Source organism: Python bivittatus, unplaced genomic scaffold (assembly GCF_059951505.1).
Source record: "Python bivittatus isolate LINGU-HERP-01145 unplaced genomic scaffold, Pbiv_v1 ctg000330_np1212, whole genome shotgun sequence".
NCBI classification, from domain to species: domain Eukaryota; kingdom Metazoa; phylum Chordata; class Lepidosauria; order Squamata; family Pythonidae; genus Python; species Python bivittatus.
In genome coordinates, this window is record NW_028277058.1 from 20760422 (window position 1) to 20783512 (window position 23091).

Here is a 23091-nt window from a genome sequence, read left to right on the forward strand (position 1 = left end):
TGTCCTTACATTAATAAAGACAAGCTATTGCAGTAGATTTACTTTATGTACTAGCAAGTGCAAAGTAATTTGGACCCTAATTAGCATGTGCACTCACAGATAAGCCAAGAATTTTAGTTGCCAAATACACCCAAAAAATTGGGTTCGGCTTACCCATGGATGGGCTTATTTGCAAGTATATATGGTAATACTTTTTTTAAAGTACCCGTATATCCCGTATATACTTGTGTGTAAGCCCATCCACAGACTCTTGAATTTTTAACCAAAATACCATGAAAAATGTGCCATCCGCGGATAAGCCAACTTTCAAAACATGAAAATTTTGAGGGCTTGGCTTTCAAATTCACTTTATTGATACACTTTCTTTAGAATTCTGGAGGTAGATTTGTTCGTTGGAGCAAATGATAGTTTCTTTTTTTATATATAAATTTTTATTATGTTTTCAAAAAAAGTTAAAATACAGAAAAATCAAGAAAAAGGAAGGGGAAAAAAGGGGGGAAGGGGGCAGAAGAAAGAAGGAGTAGCTTCCAACTTTCCTTGGTACAGGTATAGGTACAGAATATATTCATCACTTTCTCTAATATCTAAAAGTTTACATAGTAAAAAATAGTTTTTAATATTAAAAAAGATTCCTAAAATCAATGTGTTTGGATAATACATATAATTAGTACAAGATACTTCTATAAGTATAACATCAACCAGCAAATCCCAAAATCAAAGTTGGATTTTTTTGAGTATCAAGCAAAAAGTCCAAGAGTGGTTTCCAATTGGAGACAAAGTGAGACAGTGCCCTGTCTTTTGAGGAGAGCAGTGAGTTTTGCCATCTCTGCCAATTCCATTAATTTCAATATCCATTCTTCAGCAGTAGGTATTTGTAAATCCTTCCATTTTTGCACATATAGGAGTCTCACCACAGTTATCATATAAAGAAATAAATGTCTGTGTTGTCTTTCTATTTGTTTATCCATCATACTTAAAAGAAAAGTCTCTGGTTTCAATTGCAAGTCTATTTTTAAAATCTTTTGAATCAAAATACATATATTCCAGTATTTCTTAGCCTTTTCACAAGTCCACCATAAGTGATAGAATATACCTTCACATTGATTATATTTCCAACATTTGAGGTTCCTTTATACATCTCTGACAATTTATCTGATGTCAAATACCAATGGTACACCATTTTATAGAAATTTTCTTTCAATGTATAATTGAGAGTGAACTTTAACCCTCAGAATGATAGTTTCATAGTAGTGTCAGTCAGAACAGATGCATTTGGCATAGAAGTTTGAAGGTTTAGCCAACATTTGAAGATACATGAAGCAGCCTAGAAGCCTGGAGAAAGATTTGCAAGAGGTTGAAAGAAAAGAGAAAAAAATGCTATTTTTATCCTCAGGCAGGCAGAAGTATATTTCTGAATAAAATAAATGAGATGTCTTTCACCTTAAGAATGTATTTGTAAACAGAATAGCACTTAGGGTGGAGAAAATACACAAATTACATATTTGACACTGCTTCAAAGGCTGAGAACAATACATTTATTTCATAAGTAGAAAAAATATTCTTGCAGGCTATATGAAAACTCAGAGCAAATAAGATTTCAGGTGCAGCTCTTGACATCTCTCATGGCTAGGAAAGAGTCTTGCTTGTATCACTCTAGAAAAGCTCATCAGCATAAAATTATTGTGAAACTTGATATGTCAGTGTTCTGTCCTGGTGTACTGCAGCTTTCTGTGTCATATGTAACTGACAACATGATGGCTACATCGGGCTTTGTGTCGCATTGGAAGGACTCCATTCTGAAATGGGAGCCCTAAGTATTTGCAAGGAACCCATGTTGGGCCCCACCCACTGATGGCCACAGAGGAGTACCTGGTTGGACATACTTTGCATCCTGCTATATATAGCTTCGAACCCTTCTTGGGAAGGAAGCTCCTTAATTCTAGAACCCTGACTTAAAGTGAGTAACTTTTAATTGTTTGGTAGACTTACAAAATACCTAATAGTAGGTGAGAGCTAGGTCCCCAAGCAAGGCATGTCCCATCTGGTGCAAGGTTTTTTAAAATAAAAGTGAGTGAAAGGAGTTAGGAATAAATAATAACTAATACATTAAATATACAAATGTCTCCCAGTAGATTTTCAGAAACGAAGTAGCATTTTGTGTCAGTTGAAACTTCTAGGTAGAGGACATTGCAGCAATTCAGTCCTGGAAGTTACAGAGGCATGGATTAATGTAGTTGTCTTGTCTAAGAAGTGAAGTTATACCCTCAAGGATGGATGCAATGTGGACATGTATCCCTGGGCAAGTTGATTATCACATTCCTCAATTTTGATGGCATGGTTTCAGGCATTTTCTTTAAGTTGGAGGCTTAAGGAGAGGAATATTAGTCATGAGCCACTCAGGGGCCTCCCATTCCCACCATTAACAGCCACGCAAAAAAGCCTGGAAAAAAACAGGTCTTCCAGTGAACTTACACATTATTCTGTGATGTTGCTACTCTTGATACCTGAAGTTGCCCATCCCTACCTAGATGAAAAGCATGTTATTTATTAACACTGATGATCTAATTTATGAAGGAACAGTGCTGGGTTCTGGAATACCCACAGTGTATCAATATTGCTGCATAAAATTATGGAAACGCAATCGCTACAGAGAAACCAGCAATAGATGAGCATTTCATGGCCATCTGCAGCCTCTCGGGCCTCAATTTTCAGCCTCAAAAATATGCCAAGCTCCTGCCACCAAATTACAGTAGCAAAATGTTTCCATTTAAAAGTGAACATGTCTGCAAAGAAAAATAAGTCACCATCCTTCATTCCCTCCCCACCCCTGCTGAAAAACATTGGCTCTGCCTATCCAATAAGTCACTGTGTCACTCGCTATCTCCCTTTTCTGCAATCCTCAAGAGATCATACGCACACCTAGGTAGGTTAAAATGCTGCCCTAGTCTGAAAAAATGAGATTCACATCTGACCTGGATGCTTTAGATACAGAGAGCTATGACAAGAAAGTCAAGCAGTGAGTTAGAGTAGGTTTACTTTCTGAGATTTACTTTCCATAAACAGCATTTTTTTTTAAAAGTTTAAATATTTCTCAGCTGAACTGTAATTAACGCGTGATGGGTATAAATACATTAAATGGAAGCATGGTAAACCCTAAATAAAGTGAGAGAGAGAAAAATGCTGAACCGTTCTTTTTCCAAACAGACTTTAATAACTCTTCTTAAGAACATTTTTAGGATCTGACTGAGTTCAGTTAATCCCAACCCAAAGGCCTTATTTACATAGCAAATAGTTTGAGACGTTGCTTACTTGTATTAATTAATAATTACAAACAGGATGAAAGGCTTCAAAATGTTTTCAGAATGCTTCTAGACAATGCCTGTAATGCTGAGTCTAGCGCTGTATTTTATTTAACAGGGGGAAAAAAACAGGCAGTAAATTCATCCACATTCTGTTAAATAAAAAATGTCTGTCCCGACATCTGATTCATCTGTGCATTGCTTTAGCCTTCCATTTGGATTCTTGGGAAAAGAAGCAGTTATATAACATTACAGCTGCATTATTGCTGCCTCTGTTCTGAACTATATTTTCAACTACACATTTGCTACAAGTGTTCACACAGCTACTCTGCATGTGCAGGCAGACAGACACATACATACCACTGGAACAAGTGATATTCTGCCAATGCCACCTTCATGCAAGCCTGCAAGAACAAAAGCCAGCTCAAGCATCCTATTCTACATTTCTGAGAGGTGGCTGTAGGCACCAACAATTCTCTGGTCTCTGGAGGCTGAGGAATGTGGTCTTGCTCCTTAATTGGACTGTTTGCAGGAGAGAGGGGGAGGGGGAGGCAGAAGGGAGTTGATGTCTTCGATTCCTTTGTCCTTGTCCATTCCAGATCGCTTCCTAGGCTCAGGGCTTTCCTCTGACCATCTCCCAACCCTGTGCACGCCCTTCGCCACCTTGGGTGCATTTCTACAGGGGTTGTGGTCATAGATCACCAATTTCAAACCACTCAGGTGGATGAGACTGGGGAAATCATGAATGGCGTTGCAGTCCACATCAATCACTTCCAAGAAGGGCATGTGCAGAAGCACTGGTGGGAAATCGGTCAGCCAGTTGCTGGAGAGCCAGATAGTACGCAGTTCCTTCAGATACTGTAGCTGTCCGGGCAGAGAGCGCAGTGCATTGGATCCAGCATGCAGTGTCTTCAGGTGCTTCAGCTCACACACCACATTGGGCAGGTGATACAGGCAGTTGGATTCGATCCATAACGTCTTGAGGTTTTGGAGCTGATGCATCTCTGCGGGCAGGTCTCCCAGCTTGTTATTGCCCAGATACAGGATACACAGCTGTTTCAAGGTGCACACCACTCGGGGTAGTGTGTGAAAGTTGTTGAAATCCAGTGCCAAGATCTGAAGGTTCTGTAACTGTTCTAGCTCAGGGGGCAGATGATTCAGCTTGTTGTTGCTCAGGTACAGCTTGACCAGCTCCCTGAAAGAGCAAACACACAAAGGAAACCGTCTCACTTGCCTGCCACTCAGATCCAACATTTTATCAATTGGCATCTCTTCAAGGTCCCCCAGGATGTATTTCTGGCACTCATCAGATGGGAGAAAGGCTATAATTGCTCTTAAAGTGTTGCCCATTCTTAAAAGCTGCAATGGCTTTTGGAGTCCAATGAATAAACCTTGTGGATGTAGAAGCTGTCTGGGTTTTACTCTGCTGTTCTGGCATTTCCTCTTCCCAGTGAAATATAGGCATGGTCTACATAGCAACAATCATGATTTTCAAGAGCCCTGAAATATTTCTGATAAGTGAATGAGTGTCTGCTGATGAGAACTACAGACATTCCTGTGGAGCAGCTCTCATAGAAAAGGGCAGTAAAACTATCACAGTGAAGTTCTAGTTGAACTCAAATGTTTTTTGGAATGCTTCTGAATCTCCTCTTTAGGAAATTTCATTTTTGAGGTTTGTGTTCCGTGCCTTAATGACCACTAATGTCGTCAACAATAATCTCAGCAGTTTATCCAGTCATTTGTCTGGCTGGGTTCAGACATTGTGTTAAGTTATGATATGGCTCCTTGATTTTGGTTTAGCACATGGTATGAATCCATGCTTATGGTGGGGTGAGCAACATTTTTTTTGGTGTGGCTGTTTTTTTTTTTAATTAGGAATATGAAGGCCACAGTGGCATGACACAGATGAAGTGACATCACTAATAAAGATAGGGACAAAATATTGGACACATTTTTTGGGGGAAGGGGATATTTAAGAAAAAAATTCAGCATGGTAAGTGTAAAAAAGGTAAACAATCCATCTTAGCCTTCAGCTCAGGATACTCAGGGTTGACTGTGCTCAGCTTGTTGAAAGTATTTATGGCAAGCAGCACATTCAGTTTTATGTCACACAGAGTACTGACATGGTCCTCTGCCAGAAAGATTAAGAGAACAGCAGCTTAGAGGAAGGTACAGAGCAGGAAGAAGGTCATAGGGAGATGAACTTACAACAAACTTCCCCCAACCTATAGTCCAACCCAGCCTTCGAATGACCACAATTCAGCATGGGAGCTCTAACAAAGCTTGCGATTATAACGCACAGTGGGAAAGCAGAGACCACACAACCTTTATCCCTGTGACATTTTCCTGCTGAAAGTGGTCTCTTCCAGGTATTAAATATCAGCTTTGCTAGTTAAAAAATTAGGCGAGGGGATGGAGTTAATTTCCCCTCCATTTCACAATGATCCTAATTCAGATCTGGGTCCCCATTGGTAGGATTTTATTTAAAAAGTAGTAAGCATGGAAGGAGAAATGTTTTAAATCATCATCTGATCAGAAGTGGAATGGATTAATGCAGTTTGCATGGCACAGTTAGTCACATTCTCCTGTCAGAATGTGGCTTTTCATTATCTGAAATATTAATTATTTAATATGACAACTTATTTGTGCTTTGTATTGTCGAAGGCTTTCACGGCCGGCATATGATGGCTGGTGTGGGTCTTCCAGGCTGTGTGGCCGTGTTCTTGAAGTTTTGTTTCCTAACGTGCCAGCATCTGTGACCGGCATCTTCAGAGTGCAGGAGCGCAGACAGGTGCAGTTCTGGGCACAGAGAGAACTGCTCCTGTCTGTGCTCCTGCACTCTGAAGATGCCGGTCACAGGTGCTGGCGAAACGTTAGGAAACAAAACTTCCAGAACACAGCCACACAGCCCGAAAGACCCACACCAGCCAACTATTTGTGCTTTGTTACATTTCTTTAGTGTTCAGTATATGTTCAATATAAATTTAGGTGGGAAGCTCTGTCTTATCATTTAACCATTAACCTGGTTTATCAACATAGATCACTATGACCTTAGGTGATTGCAGCTTGTGACCATTGACAAAGCCAAAGTCTCAGCAGGGAAATCAGGGCATTAAACAAAGTATTGCAGAGAATGAGTTTTGGAAAGACTTTGGTGTGTGTATGTGGGGGGTGGGGGTGGAAACTGATTAATACATTTGTTCTACCTCTGAAAGATGGAAGCTTTCAGAAAAACAGTCTTTGCCTCTTTGTCTGCAAAGAATGAGAGCCACTTCACAACGTTGCTTTGGGTGTCAAAGATGAACTGATTAAACCATAGGCTTTGTGGCCTCTAATAGTGTCATGTGAAAGAACTTTTTTTTTCCTGCAGCTGAGAAATATGCAAATCTGCTTAGGGGTAGAGCTGAATGAGGACCAGACTTTTGAGTTATTATTTTTTGGTATAGGATCATTTAAATTGCAGAATGATTTCTCATCCCACCAGAGGTGGCTATATTTTGCTGGAATAATTTGCATTGATGAATGAGAGGGCAAGTGTTTAACCTGCTTCTTGGACTGTAAGGAAAATTAAAGGCATTGTTTAACACCTGGTGAGAAGCTAATTCGTTTTATTCATATCCCACCTTTCTTCTAGGTTATTTAGGGCACAATATGCAGTTTTTCCCTTTGCCAATATTTTATTCAACAATAAACTTGTAAGGCTGAGAATGATTACTAGATTAATGTTAATGGCTGGACATGGTTTGAACCCTGTTTTCCTCAATTTTAGTTCATTCTTACCACAAGATTGCACTGGTTCTGAAGTAAGACAAGGTCAAATTAGTTTCCTCTATTGAGTCATTTAGCTGTGTGACATTCATATTTTTACAGGGCTCTGAGTTTATTATTTATTTACTGTTTTCCTACTACACCTTCATCACAAGGATGCTCAAGCAACATACATTGAATTCTGAAAACAAAATATGATTACAATATTACAATATAATCCAGTACAAACAAAGTAGTTTAAAAGCCATAACCAGCAACCAACCAACATCTATCTAAAATTAATCTCAATTAAAACTGAATAGACATTCCATAAAGATAATTACATGTTTAAAAAAAATTGTGGGCAAACCGAAGTATTTTAATCTCATGCCAAACTCTGTAAATTTATGATAATAAGAAGACTTCTTTACAGTCATAGACCACCATATACATTTCAAATCCATCATAATCCATAAAAGCAGTATATTTCTCAGATAACAACTTGCAGAGATGCCCACCCTCTTAAAGAACTCAGTGAACAGGCAGGATGCTCCAGAAACAAGTGTTCCTTCAGACATTTGGTCACAAGTGATCCATGCTCACTTACTTGGAGATAAGGCTTTCAAGGACCGGTGTGCAATTAGGTAGTAACTATTAAAATAATTTGTGTCAGAAAATGTGTTCATCTACTAAAATAGTTCAATGATTTACCGGTAGATCCCAATGTAGGGTCTGCCCACCCCCAACAGGTTACAATATTTACACAAAACAACCACACTTCTCTAGCACATTGCAGATGCACTGCCAAGCAGCTCCTGACCCTCACCTACTGACTGACTCACCAACAGCTGATTGTCGTCCAATGAACCACAGTAACACATAAAAGAGCAATTGCTCAAAGAAATCAGCTGCATTTTCATTTTCAATACAGTGAAGGCATGAAGGTTCTCTTAGTAACTCTGGTTTATACTCCATTCATCACTGCTCTAATAAGGTAAGGAAGAATTTCAGAGCATTATTATCTTATAAAGAAATGTATCAGTTTACTTCAAAGGCTTCTTTAGAAAAGCTTATGATGTTTAAATAATATAGGAAGGTATTTATTAGAAAATGACACTAGTTTTCATTTCTGGCAATACCAAGAATGTTCTTTCTCATGTGCATGCATAAAAGTTTACAATCACATGAATTCAGTTCCTAAGATACTCGCTTTTACCAGGCCAGATTATTTAATCACTAAACCTAATTTATCTACTATGAAACTAGGTGACATGGTACATGTAGACAAGTCCTACTGAGCCTCTCAATTGTTATGGTTCATATATATATATGTATGTATGTGTGTGTATATATAATATAATTTTTAACATAATAAAAGCAATACAAATATTAAGAAAGAAACAAATAAAATAAAAAAGAATAGTGAATAAGTAAAATAGAAAAAGATAAAATAAAAAGAAATAAAAAGAAAAGAGAAAAAGAAAAAGAAAAAGAAAAAAAGATTATAAAGAAGCAGCTTCTGAACTTTTTGACAGCAGTTACAAATGCATTTGTATTTTACCGTCTTTCTTTAGGGTTACATCATAATTTCCTTCTTCCATAAGCTACCCTGTTATGTTTAATTTTTTTAGCTAATATTTTGGGTTGAAAGAGGGTCCATTTGGCAAGTCCAACAGTGAGTCTCCCTCAGCTCCAGACAGTGATTGCTACCGACTAAGACTAAGACACACTTCTGAGGCCTGAGATCTTCCAGGCTGAACTGGCACAGAGTGCCCCATACTGCATCCAAGACCAGCATCTCACTAGATGGATTGCATATAACAGGTAGCTTACTTTTTAATTGTCAGTGGCCACTTTTTCTCATGGACAATCTCTAAATGGTTCACTTCCAGTGAATATGTCCAATTAAACTAAGGATTATATGAGATAAAGCCCATGCACAATGTACTTTGATAATAGTACCAATGAGTTCACCAATCCACAAAGCAGGGAGACAATGCAAATCCTGACATTTGGTAAGTGGCAGTGCCAACATTCAAATCTGTGTTTATATTATTCAATCAGGGTTCCAGTAGTCCAGTTCAATTCTATCCGACATGTACTTCGAAAAAGAGGAGAACTGGGGCAGTTTTGGAGGGATAATTTGCCTGAACGTTTTGCTCAGAAGTACCATCGTTGCTTTCCATCTGAGATTCTTTTGTCCATGGGAACTGCAAAGGAAAAGCTTCATGATTACATGAATGTGAGTATATTCCTAGACAGCGGAATGAAAAGAATAGGCTGGGACAGCCCTGGGTCAACCATTCAGCAAAATAAACATGGACTTAGTGCACCAAAAGAAGGGGGACACTACAGAGTTTTTTCCCCTAGCTATCATGCCCTGCACTCAACTTTAGTCAATTTTTTTGTAAGAATTACCAATCAAAGCAATGAAAATACCAATCAGATACTCACAGTTAAACTCACTGATAATATTCTTGGCACACACAATCATGTCATAATCTGGCAGATGCCAATGATGGTTAATTCCTAAAAATAGATTGTGAGCTGTGATTATGATGGTCTCTGGGTTGGTATGGAGAGGAATCCTGATAAACCTCTGAAGGCAACAGTGACTGATTCTCTCTTGACATCTCAGATTCAATGGCTCACTTTTTTTTTATCAACCTCAGGATTTTTTCAAGCTTCACAATACATGTAATTGCTGCAGAGTTCATGTGGAGTGAGATGTCACCGGTATGCTGATGACACCCATCTCTGGAGCTATCTGCACAGGATGCTCTGACCTCCTTGACAGTTGCCTAAGTTTGATAATGGGCTGGATGAGACCAAGTGAATTAAAACTCAATCCAGATAGGATGGGAAAACTACTGGTGAACAGAAAACCATCCTTTGTTGAGTGGTGCTTTAGTGGTTTTGAATGGAGTTGTGCTCCCCCTGAAAAAAGCAATTCCACAGTTTGCCCCTTGACCCCACAGATAGCTTTGGATTCCCACGTGACAAGGACCGCAAGGAGTATATTTGCACGGTGCCTTACGTAACCAGTCCTGAGCTGCTTGACGTGGCCAAAGTTCCCAGGGCTCACTTACTACTATAATGTATTTCGTATTGGGCAATCCTTGAGGTATCCAATGCTGCCCTTGGTGTAAAATCTAGCAGCCAGGCAGCTAACTGGTGCACAGTACTGAGAGTAAATTGAATCCACATTAAAGGTCCACAGTGGTTGGCAGTTGCTTTCTGGCTACCATTTAAAGCATTGTTTTTAACATTTAAAGCCCTAGACAAAAAACCCTGATTACCTGTGGCACCACCTGACCTGTAATAAACACCAAGATCAGGAAGAGAGGTTCTCTTCAGATGCCCTCACTCTCTGAGGTCTTCTTGCCAGGCATATATATGGGAGAGACCTTTCCCTACACTGCCTCTGTGCTGCATCCAGGAACTGAACTCAGTCTCCACTTTTTCCAGTTCTGGAATAGGAGTTAAGACCTTCCTATTAGCCAGCCCTGTTCAATCTGAATTAGTTTACAGTGATACTTTCAACATCTTAAGTATTTATGCTTGACTATAGTTGAGTGCCATATAGGTATAATGGCAGAATATAAATGGAAATTTAAAAAAAAAACCCTAATACAAATATTTGTATAGAAACACATATGCACCTCACAAAATGCATGACCAAGTTCTATTATACAGAATTAATTTGAGTATGCAAACAACAACAAACCAAACCCCAAAACAACAACAATAACCACAACCAATAGTAGAGTTTATTTTACTGATTAGGGTTCAGCACTCCACACAATATTGTCCCCTCCACCCACAACGTACTTCTGTACTGCTCAAAATGCCTTCTGTGAGTTGCCATGCACTGACCTTTTTTCCTTATTTCTCCTTTCTGCTGTACCCTGCTTCCCATGCAACTTTTTGGGGTTTTCCCAAGCAACCTTCTCAGACCTACAGGAAAAGCTTTTGGAAACCAAAATAAGCTATGGGGGAACAAATGGGGAAATCCCATTTCACGAACACAGACTTTGGATTCAGACTATTTTATGGTTTACATTTATAATGCAAATTAAAAGCAGGTAAAGAAATAGGTAATAAAAACATAGTAAGTCGAATCCAGTTGTGCACTGATTTCCTGAAAAGATCTTTGATGTAGAAGGAACTTCTATTAATGGAAGGGTTTCTGTCAGTTCCTCCTATGCTCCCTGAATGTTTTTTGTTAAGGGCTGGGAAGCAACCCAAATAGTGTTAAAGGTGGCATGTGGAGCTGAAAGAACTAGCAAAAATCAACTCCCTTTATCTGAGCTATTATAACATTGTCTGTGCTAATAGTATGCTAGACTTTAGGCTCATGGGTTCCATTAAGTGTTTTTATCACAATCACAGAGTCTACTAATCAGAGCTAGATGCCCGTTAGAGAGCAGAGGGCACAGTGGAGCCAATGCCCTTTCTAAACCCATAACTGATCTTCTGTATTTACAAAATAATAATTCTGAAGCTGAAGTTGAAATTTTAGGTATCAGCGTTTCAAACTAAAAAATTCTCCAGATGATTAATAGGTTCTGCATAAGACTTTGGTCAAAAACAATTCATTCTAATATTTTACAGTTGGGAAGGCTAGCTATGAGAGAAACCCTCCATATCAGTTTTTCTCAACCTTGGCAGCTTGAAGATATGTGGACTTTAGCTCCCAGAATTCCCCAGCCAGCATACTGTCCTTTCTTACAAAGTGCCTGGGCTGAGAGCTTAGGATTGAAAGGGGTTTAGAGCAAGTTGTGAGTTAGTAGATGACTGACTACTGAACTGATGCCTTTTCCCCCCTAGGCCCAATACTATGGAGAAGTGAGCATTGGCACCACTCCTCAGAAATTCACTGTGATATTTGACACTGGATCTGCTGATTTTTGGGTACCATCAGCGTATTGCATCAGTGATGCTTGTGGTAATAAATATTTATATCGTTCAAGTATTTAAATAAAGTCAACAATGAAAAGTCCAAATTATGCACTAGATAATTCTGCCATTATATAGGAAACAAGGGGAAAGAATTGCTAAATTTTGTGCATGACTTGCCCCAATGCAATGATCTCTCATGGACATGGAACCCTTTTTGATGAGGAATATTTTAAAAAGTTAATTCTACTTTCAGGAAGAAGTAATGGGTTAAGAGCACACTTTATTTTTACAGGAATACATCAAAAATTCAAATCATTTTTGTCACATTCCTATAAACATGGAGGGCGGCACTTTTCTCTGCGATATGGCACTGGGCATCTCATGGGCATTTCTTCCAAAGACATAGTCCAGGTGAGAGAACTGCTGTTATCTTCAAAGGTTTTATGTTTTCTGAGAATGTGTATCTACTAGAATTAAGAAATAAATTGCTGGAGATAAATATGGCCAATTCTCTTCTAAAAAGAATTCAACTAAAGTTTTGAAGGAAGGCTTGGAAAGATTGCAATATATGTTGCTAACTCCCTGGTGAGATTTAGCTTGAACATATTCAGAGCATCTTAGCTCTGGCACCACTGGGTACTACTGAAATTAGAAACCTTCTTGTTAGGGGAGCAAAGGAGCCAGGAATAATAATATCCCGAGGAAATAAGGCTTGCATGGGAAATGAATACTGCTTTTCTGGAGTTAGAATGTATAAAGCTAGAAAGAGAAAGGTGGGGGAAGACAGAAGAAAAGATGGATGGAATTATGTTCTAATAGAAACAGATAGCACTGCTGTGTCACCTTTGGAGTCATGGTGTGGTTCCTTGAGTCCCCTCTCATTTGATGCCAAATATTGCTACTGCTCTCTCTTTCTCTTGGTCTCTGGTGAAATATATCAACCAAAATATAATAAATAGGAAAAAATGATACTACAGTGACTATACAGCCAAAAAAGAAATTAATACATAATAGTGATTAAATGCATCAATAATAGTGATTAAAGTGAATTAAAACTGAGAGGAAAAAAGGGATTCATATAATATTCATACATAACTAGCTAAGCCCTTTAACATATTATTAAATCTAGACCACATAAAAACATATTGCTCCATCTCATCATTTAACAATATAAAGACACTTCAAAAATTGATAGGGAACACATGTCTTGAATCCATTTTTTAACATCAGAGGTTTTAATTTCTTTCCATTTATGTAGGAGTATCCATCTCAGTCCTACCAAGACTGACTGACTGTGGGTTTTGAAGCCACCTGGTTCTGGGGATATTCCATCTTTGACCTTGGATAGGGTAGCACTTCCCCATTCAAGGAGGTTTTCATGGACTCACACTTCCTGCTTGATGAGCAGGTGGCAGCAATAACCAGGAAGGTTTTTACACAGCTTCATCTGGTGTGCCAGTTGCACCCTTTCCTGGACTGGGAGATCTTTCAGTCAGTCACTCATACCCTAGTCACTTCACAACCTGACCATTGCAATTTACTCCACATGGGGTTGCTTTTGAAGACCACTCAGAAGCATCAACTGGTCCAGAATGTGGTAGTTATGGGCATGCCCTGGTATGCTATGTGATATCTCTGCCCTCTGAACTGCACTGGTTGCCAATTTGCTTGTGGGTGAGATTCAAGGTCTTGGTTATGACCTATAAGGCCCTACTTGGGATAGTCCTCTTTGTCTGAGGAACTACCTATTTCCTATGGTGTCTGCCCAGTGAATTTGAGCTGACAGAGTTGGCACACACTCCCACTTTGTTTGATTAAACAGTGTCATCTATCAGGACCCAGGAATCAATGTCTGCCCTTTAAAATGACGTTCCTCCAGAGATCCAGATGGCTCCCACCCTGTTGACATTCCAAAGTGCCATAAAGACCTGGCTGTTCTCCCAGGCCTTGGACTACAGTGGTTGGTGCCCCCTTCACTGGATGTTAATTGTTGGTGGGGTGTTTTGGGGTTTGCTAGATTCACCATCTTGCTTTTATTTCTTTTTATTTGTCTGAGTCTTGTTTTGTTGTCTGTTTTTATATATTGCTTTTATATTTTTTGGTATATTGTGAGCTGTCCAGAGTTGTTTGAAGTCAGGTGCCATCAAATTAAACAAACAAATAAATAAATATTGCTGAGTCCCAAGCTTGCAAAAGCCAGAATTTTCATAAAATATCAATTCCATAATTTGGGAGTATAAGTCAACACCACATTTACATTTTTGATTACTATATTTCCCCCCAAAGTTATGTTAACCTATGTAAGAACTTGAAGCCAAAAAACAAAAGAAAAGAAAATGGACAGAAAAGACCAAATCATATATGTCCAACAGCCACACCAACATAACAAACCTGATTTCCACCTTTTTTGAACATTATTTGAGAAGTCCAATAAGCATATAATATGATTTTATTATGAGTTAATTTTATTCCTAGATAGTAAAACAATGTATTTTAATTTCTTACAACTGGAACCCATTTATTAGCAATTTTGGAAATGCAAAGGCCAGGATGCAAAGAATGTTCAAACAACCACGGTAAAGCAATACTGAATTTGTGAATAGTACTGAATCACCCTGAACCACCATTTCTTTTTATATTGTCCTTCTGAGACCCAAACGAATATTATATCTTCCCATATCTTGCTTAGAAAAGGAGATCTTTATGAATAAAAGTGCGTGTTGATGATATAGCAATAATACCATCATTATTTCTTGTGTCTTTAAGAGGAATACAATTTAATAACAGGCTCATCTCAAAAAGTTAAGCAGTGTTAGAAATGGTTAATACTTGGATGAGGGTAGTAGGATACCTTCAGAAGTTGAAAAAACATTCCAGAAGAAGGCAATACCAAACTACATCTGTACTGTTGCCGAGAAAACCACATAGACACATTCATGAAGTCATTAAGAGTAAAGCTTGATCTGATGGTGATTTTATCATTACCTCTTTAAAAACAATGAGAGCTGAGGAATTCCCTTGAAATGGTTCACTTGCTATGCAGTTACAGTATCTTTTTCATATTGTTTTTCTTTTACAATCAATGAACAGATTAGCAACATTTCCATTGAGGCCCAAGACTTTGGTGAATCTGTCTATGAGCCGGGCGCCACTTTTATCTCCGCAAGTTTCGATGGGGTGTTGGGCTTGGCCTATCCTAATTTGTCAGTGGTGGAGGCTCTTCCAGTCTTTGACAATATAATGAAGCAGCATTTGGTTGAAGAACCTGTGTTTTCCTTCTTTCTGAACAGGTCAGTATTTTGACGTGAAAAGAAGGGAGAACATTAATATATATGAATGGAGGAGAAACAGATGCACCAGTTGATCAACATCTACTCAAGAATTACTTAATCCACATAGTATTGCCTCTTTGGGGGAATGGTCCAGCTCTCCTCAAAAAATGATACATATACCAGATTATTGGTTCATCTAACTCTGTATTATATATTCTGGGATACATTACTCACAGCTCTTAGATAAATACAGTTGGAAAACTCTTGCTTGGCAGCCACTGGGGTTTCCTTCTCTGAAAATAAGCCACCAAATCACAACAACACGATTACCTGTTAATTTCAGCCAGCCTGTTTGATCAAAGCTCTGCATTACCCTGCATGTTTTTTTTTTAAAATAAGAAAATCTATGTTTCTATGAGCAACTTTTTCTAAGTATAGATTATTACATGTCCTACAAGCATATTCCCTAATTTATTTGTATCTGTATACAGCATTTCCAGTTGTATATATTATACACAACTTTCCCAAATATATATTCATTGCATGAAACTTCCCCGAATATGCACCATTTGTATACAATTTTGAGCTGAGAAATATTTTGAGATAGATGCTAATAATTTGCTGATTCATGCTACAACCACTTCCATTTTGGCAGGTTACACCGTTTTTCTTGAAAATAAATCCATAACAGGTTTCTTTACCATCCCTAATTTTATTTCAGATATTTTCCTCTTATTCAGTTTAACAACTGCATTTTGTACTCATCAGCATTTGCTTTTCATTGTTTTAGAGATGGCATTGAGGATGGGGGTGAACTGATATTTGGAGGTGTAGACCATTCTCTCTACAATGGACCCATTCACTGGGTTCCTGTCACTCAGAAAATGTACTGGCAAATTCATATTGACAAGTAAGTTTGCTAAAACAGAAATCTTGAGGTAGGTGTAATAGAAACAACTTCTGACCCCTGATGAAGCAGACCAAACATAACCTATCTACAAATATTATGCCCATGCTTGAGTATGAGAACCAAGTTTCTGTGCCTGCACTGCTGGCTGCCAGCCAACAAGAGAGCAAGCTGGATGCCTGCCACAGTCCAGTGATCTCTGAGCTCAGGAAGAATTTTTAAAAGAAAAGAGTCCTTTTTAGCAATATGTTATGACGGCAACTGTAAACATAGTCACAGGCTTAGCATAGACAGAGACCAGGAATCCAATAAATGAGTGACAAGACAAGAGCCACAGTGAGGGGGAATCCAAGGCACAGCCAGTAAATGTGACAGAGCTGAGGCTTGAACAGTTGTTCTCAGCATCTTCTCCCAGGAAGGGAGGCCAGTACACCAGTCCTGCTGAGCCTCCATCTAATACACAGCTGCAGCAGTTGGCTCTTCTGTTGTCTTGTTTCCTGGCAAGTCTTTCCAAACTACGGAGTAGTTCTCTCTGTGGCTGAATCTTTATCATCCGCCTCTGGTTTGGACTGGTGGCTGGACTTCAGAGTCTGAGGGGCTGCGGGTGCTGGCAAGGAGTCCTGGGGCTGCCTGGAACTGCATCAGTGAGAGTGGAGTTGTTGGTTCTGCTGTTACGCCATCGTTACTGGAACCGCCCATGCCAAGACGATCCTGATGCCCCGGATGCCACTTTCTCACCATCCTGCTCATCAGAGGGCATGTCTAGCAGGGCCATGACAACCAAGCTAGCTGGGGCATTTATTGTGCAATTTGTTCTTTCATGATTTTTTAAACATTGCTCACCTCCCACCTCCAAAGGAAAAACAATTATAGGTTGGGCATTTTACATAGGCGTTCATAATTTTTTGTGTGGGTAAATTTTTATATAACTATAATTTTATTGCAGAGCAGACTTAGTTTAACTATATGATTTAATTTTCTTTTAATATTTTCACTTATAAAAACTTTTCCAGAAGAGACAGTTCACAGAGAAAGCAATCCCAAGGTGTTTCCTTTGAATATCACTGGATATTTTTGTTTATTCAAGAAAACCAGAAGCATGGTTTTCTTCTGTTCCCATTATAAATAAAATAAATTGCATACTTGCATGGGTTAGATGATAATACAGTATATATTTGCCAAAGCATACATTCTATTACAGAATTTTGCAACAGGTACATGTGAGATTGAAGTATTATTTTTTCTATACAATATGCAAAAATACAAATGACATTAATGTAGAATACAGACGTAACGTTTATGAATGTGTGTGTGTGAGTGTGTGGGTGTGTAATACAGAGAGAGGAAGAAAGATCTGAGGTTGGCTGTTTCTTTAGCTATTTAATTTTGTTTTTGTATTCATCTATTCCAACTACTTGCAGTCTGTTTCAAGACTATGAATGTTTGCACTTTTCCCTCCCCCCCATCCCTTTCATCCTTCCCACATCCAATAATGCAGTGTGAAAATCCAGGGACAGATCACAGCTTGTAAAAATGGCTGTGAAGCTATCGTAGATTCAGGAACCTCTCTTATTACTGGTCCATTCCATGATATAAAAAAACTACAAGCAAAAATTGGAGCTGTCCCCAATTCTCCTGGAGAGGTAAATAAAATGCTGGGCTGGACAGGATAAAAACTGTTGATATGATGGTGACACAATCATATTAAAAGAGAAAAAGAACTTTCAAAATAAGATACATACTAAAACACAAAGATTTGTTTTGCTGAAATGTAAAATAAAAAATGAAGTTTTTGTTTATTATGTTAAATGCATTTGCATGCTTAAAAATATTTATCAAGCCACAAGATTCTAGTTTTGTTTGACCACCTACAGTATCTTGATTATTCTTGATTATTCTGGCTATGAATTAATACAGTGTTACAAGTCTTGGCCAACTCGGTGCTCTCCAAGAATGTTGGACTACTGAGGTCATAATACTAAGCCAGCATTGCCAAATTCATAATCTCCAATAATTCTGGCCATGCTGACTTGGAACAAGTTGTTCCAGCATATAGGGGAAGGTACTAAATGGAAGATGGTTAGATGAACTGGCCAGCCTAGGGCTATCAGGTTTGAGCTGCAAACATTTGGATGACCACTTAAAGAGGGCTTGCTGTATCTTTACTCTCATCTGGATTTTGCTCTCCTCCAGGTCATTCTTCACAGGGCAGCAAGGCAACCCATAACTTTAAAATCAGCCTCTCCCTTTTATCCATCAGATCTCTGATCCAATTCCCCAGCTTGGGGACCTGGATCAGCTCAAATAGCAGCAGACCAGCGGTGGAAGTGAGGGATAAGCTTGTGGGGTTAAGAGGGATAATGAGGAAATGCTAGTTCTTCCTCTGCTGCTTCATGGCACAGTCTTTCCTATGGGCCTGCATTGTTGTTCTGGCTGCTTTTGAACATGGCTTTAATCACTTTTTCAGAAGAATGCTAAACCCATGTAAAAAGTTGCTTGACTTAACAATTGAGAAATGCGAAGGGGGAAGTTGCAAGCAAAGTGGGAGTGAATTTTGAGCAATCTCTCCCCATTGGTCAGCTGTTAGTTTGTCTACTTTTGAATGCAGGTTCATGTTCTTCTAAATAGTGGTAAATCTGTCCTCAGGAGGAATGTAAAAACCAGCTGAAAGGAGCTGGGGAGCACATGTAGTGAAGCAGGATCTTTTCCTCTTTACTGTTCAACCCTGTTTTTCAGACCTGCTGATAGGTGCGGAAAGGTAAAGAATTAGCTCCCACTAGAGTTTGTGGAAAGCCTGGAACTACTTTTGACAGATGCTCACTTGCCCTCCAGCCTTTTCCATGTTCCTGTTGTGAAAAGAGATTAATGGATATTTTCCCACTGGCTGGTGACATTTGGTAGAGAGGGGTGGGAGACAATCCACCACTCCTCTTCCTTAACTTCCCCTGCTCATGGTAAATATGGGCACAATCATTTGGAGGCATTTGTCCTGTAGCAGGATAGGAATTGTTACAGAAGAAATTTTATACTAGTATAGTTTTATGCTGGCTGACGAACTAGTAGACAGACTTTATGCAAGTCATGGGAAAAACCTCTGATATTCATAACAAGTGACAGTGCAACAACTGCTGGTTCTGAAAGCCACCATCGTTTGAAAGCACTCAGTGCCTTTCTGGACTGAAAGCCATAATCAATTATTTAATATTGTTCCTATTTAAGTTGTTCTAATTCATGCAGATCTCCTTTGAAAAGTTTTGATGACCTTTTGCTCCCATCTGTTGTGTTTACATGATTATGAGTTCTGCGATACTGGTATAGTTTAAGGTTGTTACTGTATTTAGCTGTGGCTGTGAATTCTTTTTAAGACTGGGATAACAGTCCAATCTAATGTAGTGCATTTGAGTAAGTTTCATGGCAGAAATTTTTAATATCTTTCACACATTCACCATCTTTATAGGAGGAAAAGAATTGCTAAAGTTAGGAACTCCACTGTGTAGCCCCAGAACTGTACTTCCCTCTTAAGATTATTCCACTTAAATCATAACTGACAGATGACTGCACATCATCACCTATATTGATTGGCCCCTTTGACTAGCTTGATAATAAAGCTTGTTTCTGTCACTGCTGCCCTTGATATGCAGCATGTGGCTAGTGAGCAGCTGTGCACACCTCTGAAAATGGTGTTTCACATGTATGACATGCATGTAGGACCTTGTTTTGAACCATTAAAGCAATTACATCCTTTGTAAGGCTCACACGATTGTTTTAACAGTTTTAAAGAAATGTTCAGTACACAGGCCCACACACTGCAAACTATCTCTTTGGATGGTTTTACTAGGGTATGAGCCTTGCAAAGAACATAGCTGTTTTAATGATTCAAGAAGTTCCCCTTGGTTCTTTAGCCATTCTTTCAAAGATTTGTATGGCTGTATTGCTTTGTTGGCCAACTCTCTGTTACTTATGGTCAGTTTAACTTTATGCCAGCAGCATCTGTAGCTCTTTGTCAAAGAACATAGGGTGGCTCTATCCAGCCCTGTCACTTCCTTGTGCTCATCAGATTGGACGTTGCACACCCAGCTGTACTCAGGGGAAGAGCAATTTGTGGAGACTGCATTCTTATGACAAAATATTGCCTCTTTACTAGTTACAATATCTCCTTACACTGCTTTCAGTAAGTCACTGTATCAGTTCTTTGGCTTATACTGTGGAAAATAGATCTAGATAAATCTAGCATTTACCGTTATACTTAATTGCTAAAAATGAAGCTTCCATATTCAGATGCAATGGATGATCAGATGTCAGGAATTATCAGGAACAAGAAGATGTCTTTTTGTTGGTTTCTCAGATGTACGACACCTATATGCCACTTTACAAGTTAGTGTAAATGGCGATCAAAACTTTAAAGGAATGCTTTGATTTATGTTACAGTTTCTTGTGGACTGCAGAAGACTTTCCAGTCTGCCCTCAATAAGCTTTACCATTGGGCAGAAAGAATTCAGATTAACAGCACAGCAATATATAATTAAGGTATGTTTCCAAACTTTAGTCCAAGAGCAAGTATCCAGAGTGAGCAGTTGATTTGGCTGCAAGAAATGTAATGGGCCTGCTGTACCCTAGTTGGCTCCCAGGAGAGAGAAAAGAGCAAATGGTGACCCTTCTTCCAAGCAGTTCAAGTGAACATGGCTATTAGGGAATGATTCTGGAAGCTGTAATTGAGAAACATCTGGAGAATCACATGTTGACCAACCTCATGCATAGTGTCAGCTGACTTTCTGAAGTTGCCTGAATGGCATCCTTTGTTCATAAGGTAGACTATGTCTTGGCAACTCATGATTACACCTACATTTTTTTGGAAGTGAAGACCACAGTGGTTGGAGCCTTGCTTCCAATGTGGGTAGTACCAGGATTTTCTGCTTTTCCTGGGTGTGGGGCATTTGTTACTATTATTTTAAAACTCAAGTATATTACAGGACTTATTAACTTGCTAAGGCTAATGGGGGAAATCAGACTACTAAGTTTGGCAGCTGTGGTCAGAGGGAGCCATCAGGCTAGAAACCAGGAGACTATGAGTTCTAGTCCCATCTTAGGCCCAGAGCCAGCTAGGTGACCTTGGGCCAGTTACTCTCTCTCAGCCCTAGGAAGGAGGCAATTGCAAACCATTTCTGAAAACCTTGTCAAGAAAACTATAGGGACTAGTCCAGGCAGTTGCTAGGAGTCAACACTGACTTGAAGGCAAAAGGAAGGAAGGAAGGAAGGAAGGAAGGAAGGAAGGAAGGAAGAGAGAGAGAGAGAGAGAGAGAGAGAGAGAAATGTTGAATTAACATGAAAAAGTTTTCAAAATTGTTGATGAGCTATATTTTAAAATTGGACAAGGGTGAATTTTGAATATTAAATAAGTTTTACTACATGTATTAGTTCAAAAACAATTTCACACCCTTTAGTTAAAGGGACGAGCCAACTTTCTCATGGCCACAGCCCCGTTTCAGGTCCAGCACATGTTACCCAATGGCAGTTCTTTGTTTCTCTTTGGCAGGAAAAAAGCAGAGAAGAGGCCTTGTGTCTCAGTGGTTTCCAACCGTTGGATCTCATGTCTAATGAAGCACCAATGTGGATTCTAGGAGATATATTTATGTCAGCTTTTTACTGTGTTTTTGATCGTGGGAATGATAGAGTTGGCTTTGCAAAGTCAGCTCCTAAAGGAAAGAAAATAAATCAACAGCAATAGTAAAGCAGCACTGGCAGAGTTAATATTGATCATTTTATCTTTCACACAATGAACAAGAATTGCTTCTGATGCGTGCAGAGAGAATGGGGAGCAGAAAGTGTAAGAAGATTTAACTATCTGGAGACAACTTTCACAGGTGGACTCTGATCTTGATGTATTTATGCTAGAGGTATAGTGGTTTTTTCCAATCTGCTGACTGTCAGATGTGTCAGGGCTAACAGGATACCTGACTGGAGATCTATTTATGATTGAAACCTCAAAACCTGTTAAGGAGCCATGCCAGAAATAGCTGAAGAAAGTTTTAATTAGCTTAGCTAATTTACATTTACTTGGATCACAATGTATGTCCATTTTTGTGTGCAAAGGACAGTAGCCAGTCCTATATATACTTAGCTGGGAATAGACATCACTGAAGTAAACTAAACTTCTTTTGTTCTGAGGTGACATGTAATTCTGTTGACTAGATTATTACTACCAAACTGGTAAGTGAAAAGTTATTTGTCTGGAATAACTATGTTTCTTGTATTACAGTTGGCAGAAAGGACAATTGTCTGGCAGGCTTGATCTGGCCAATGGCATTTCCTGACCTGTTTTGCTAGATTCTTTTCCATTTCCCAGCTCATTGCTGACAGAGGGCAGCTCTTCAGCAGAGGGAAGGGCCTTTTCTTCAATGTAGACTCAGGCATTGGTACACTGTAATTAGCTGGATGTGCGGCTGGATAAGATTCCCTTCCCCTGCCATGAAGATAGGCAGGATATTTAAGACTACTATCCAATGCATACTTACATGTGAGTTTGTTTCATTAAAATCAGAGAGACTTGTTCTTGGTAAAATTAAAAGACTATGCTAGTTAAGGCGGCTTAAAAGTAGAATTGCAAATGTAGAATTGCCAAAACCTATATAAGATTTACTCCTCATAACGCTACTAAGACCCCAAATCAGCCACTTTCAAATACCATCTCTCCATACGAATACTGCACTTCTCACCAACATTATTTTTCATAGGCCAAATATGTTCAGAGCTATCATTTCTCCTTAATCCTCCTTTTGTTCAATCTGTTTGGAGTTTCAGATGTACAAATAAAATAAAGTTGATCAAGAAAACAATCTTCTGAGTCTTTCTGTTTTAAGTTCATTTGACCACTTCGTTTTCACCTGCCTGAAAATTAAGATCCTACTGAGCACTAAATCATGGATTCTGTTCCAATGGAGGCACCTGAATTTCAATAGTTTCTCAG

The 23091-nt window shown here is 38.9% G+C and overlaps 2 protein-coding genes across 4 annotated transcripts; one reads left to right on the top strand and one right to left on the bottom strand.

Annotated features, from left to right (window-relative positions):
- Positions 1-3188: 3188 nt before the first annotated feature.
- LRRC10 (leucine rich repeat containing 10) lies at positions 3189-4730 on the bottom strand. Its single transcript, XM_007423390.3, has one exon. It carries the CDS (start codon positions 4647-4649, stop codon positions 3813-3815), a length of 837 nt encoding a protein of 278 aa, XP_007423452.1. The 5' UTR covers positions 4650-4730; the 3' UTR covers positions 3189-3812.
- An 811-nt stretch (positions 4731-5541) lies between these two features.
- Positions 5542-22952, top strand: LOC103065297 (cathepsin D-like). Of its 3 annotated transcripts, none has more exons than XM_088141813.1 (9): positions 5542-5668; positions 9111-9288; positions 11877-11994; positions 12241-12359; positions 15039-15238; positions 16011-16130; positions 17626-17770; positions 20556-20654; positions 21661-22950. In XM_088141813.1, exons 2-9 carry the CDS (start codon positions 9250-9252, stop codon positions 21850-21852), a joined length of 1032 nt encoding a protein of 343 aa, XP_087997939.1. In that variant the 5' UTR covers positions 5542-5668; positions 9111-9249; the 3' UTR covers positions 21853-22950. The 3 variants fall into 3 exon arrangements, with proteins under 3 accessions (XP_087997939.1, XP_007423470.2, XP_087997940.1); XM_007423408.3 differs by lacking the exon at positions 5542-5668 and adding an exon at positions 7973-8040 and having other exon boundaries at positions 21661-22952; XM_088141814.1 differs by lacking the exon at positions 5542-5668 and adding an exon at positions 8712-8870.
- The last annotated feature ends 139 nt before the right edge of the window (positions 22953-23091 follow it).

Excerpts from the sequence above, each read along its gene's own strand:
- LRRC10 (XM_007423390.3), bottom strand. The coding sequence starts at position 4,649 with ATGGGCAACACTTTAAGAGCAATTATAGCCTTTCTCCCATCTGATGAG.
- LOC103065297 (XM_007423408.3), top strand. The coding sequence starts at position 7,985 with ATGAAGGTTCTCTTAGTAACTCTGGTTTATACTCCATTCATCACTGCT. Across the intron at positions 11,995-12,240 it reads TTGCATCAGTGATGCTTGTG|GAATACATCAAAAATTCAAA; the intron begins GTAATAAATATT and ends TTATTTTTACAG. Across the intron at positions 20,655-21,660 it reads CACAGCAATATATAATTAAG|GAAAAAAGCAGAGAAGAGGC; the intron begins GTATGTTTCCAA and ends TCTCTTTGGCAG.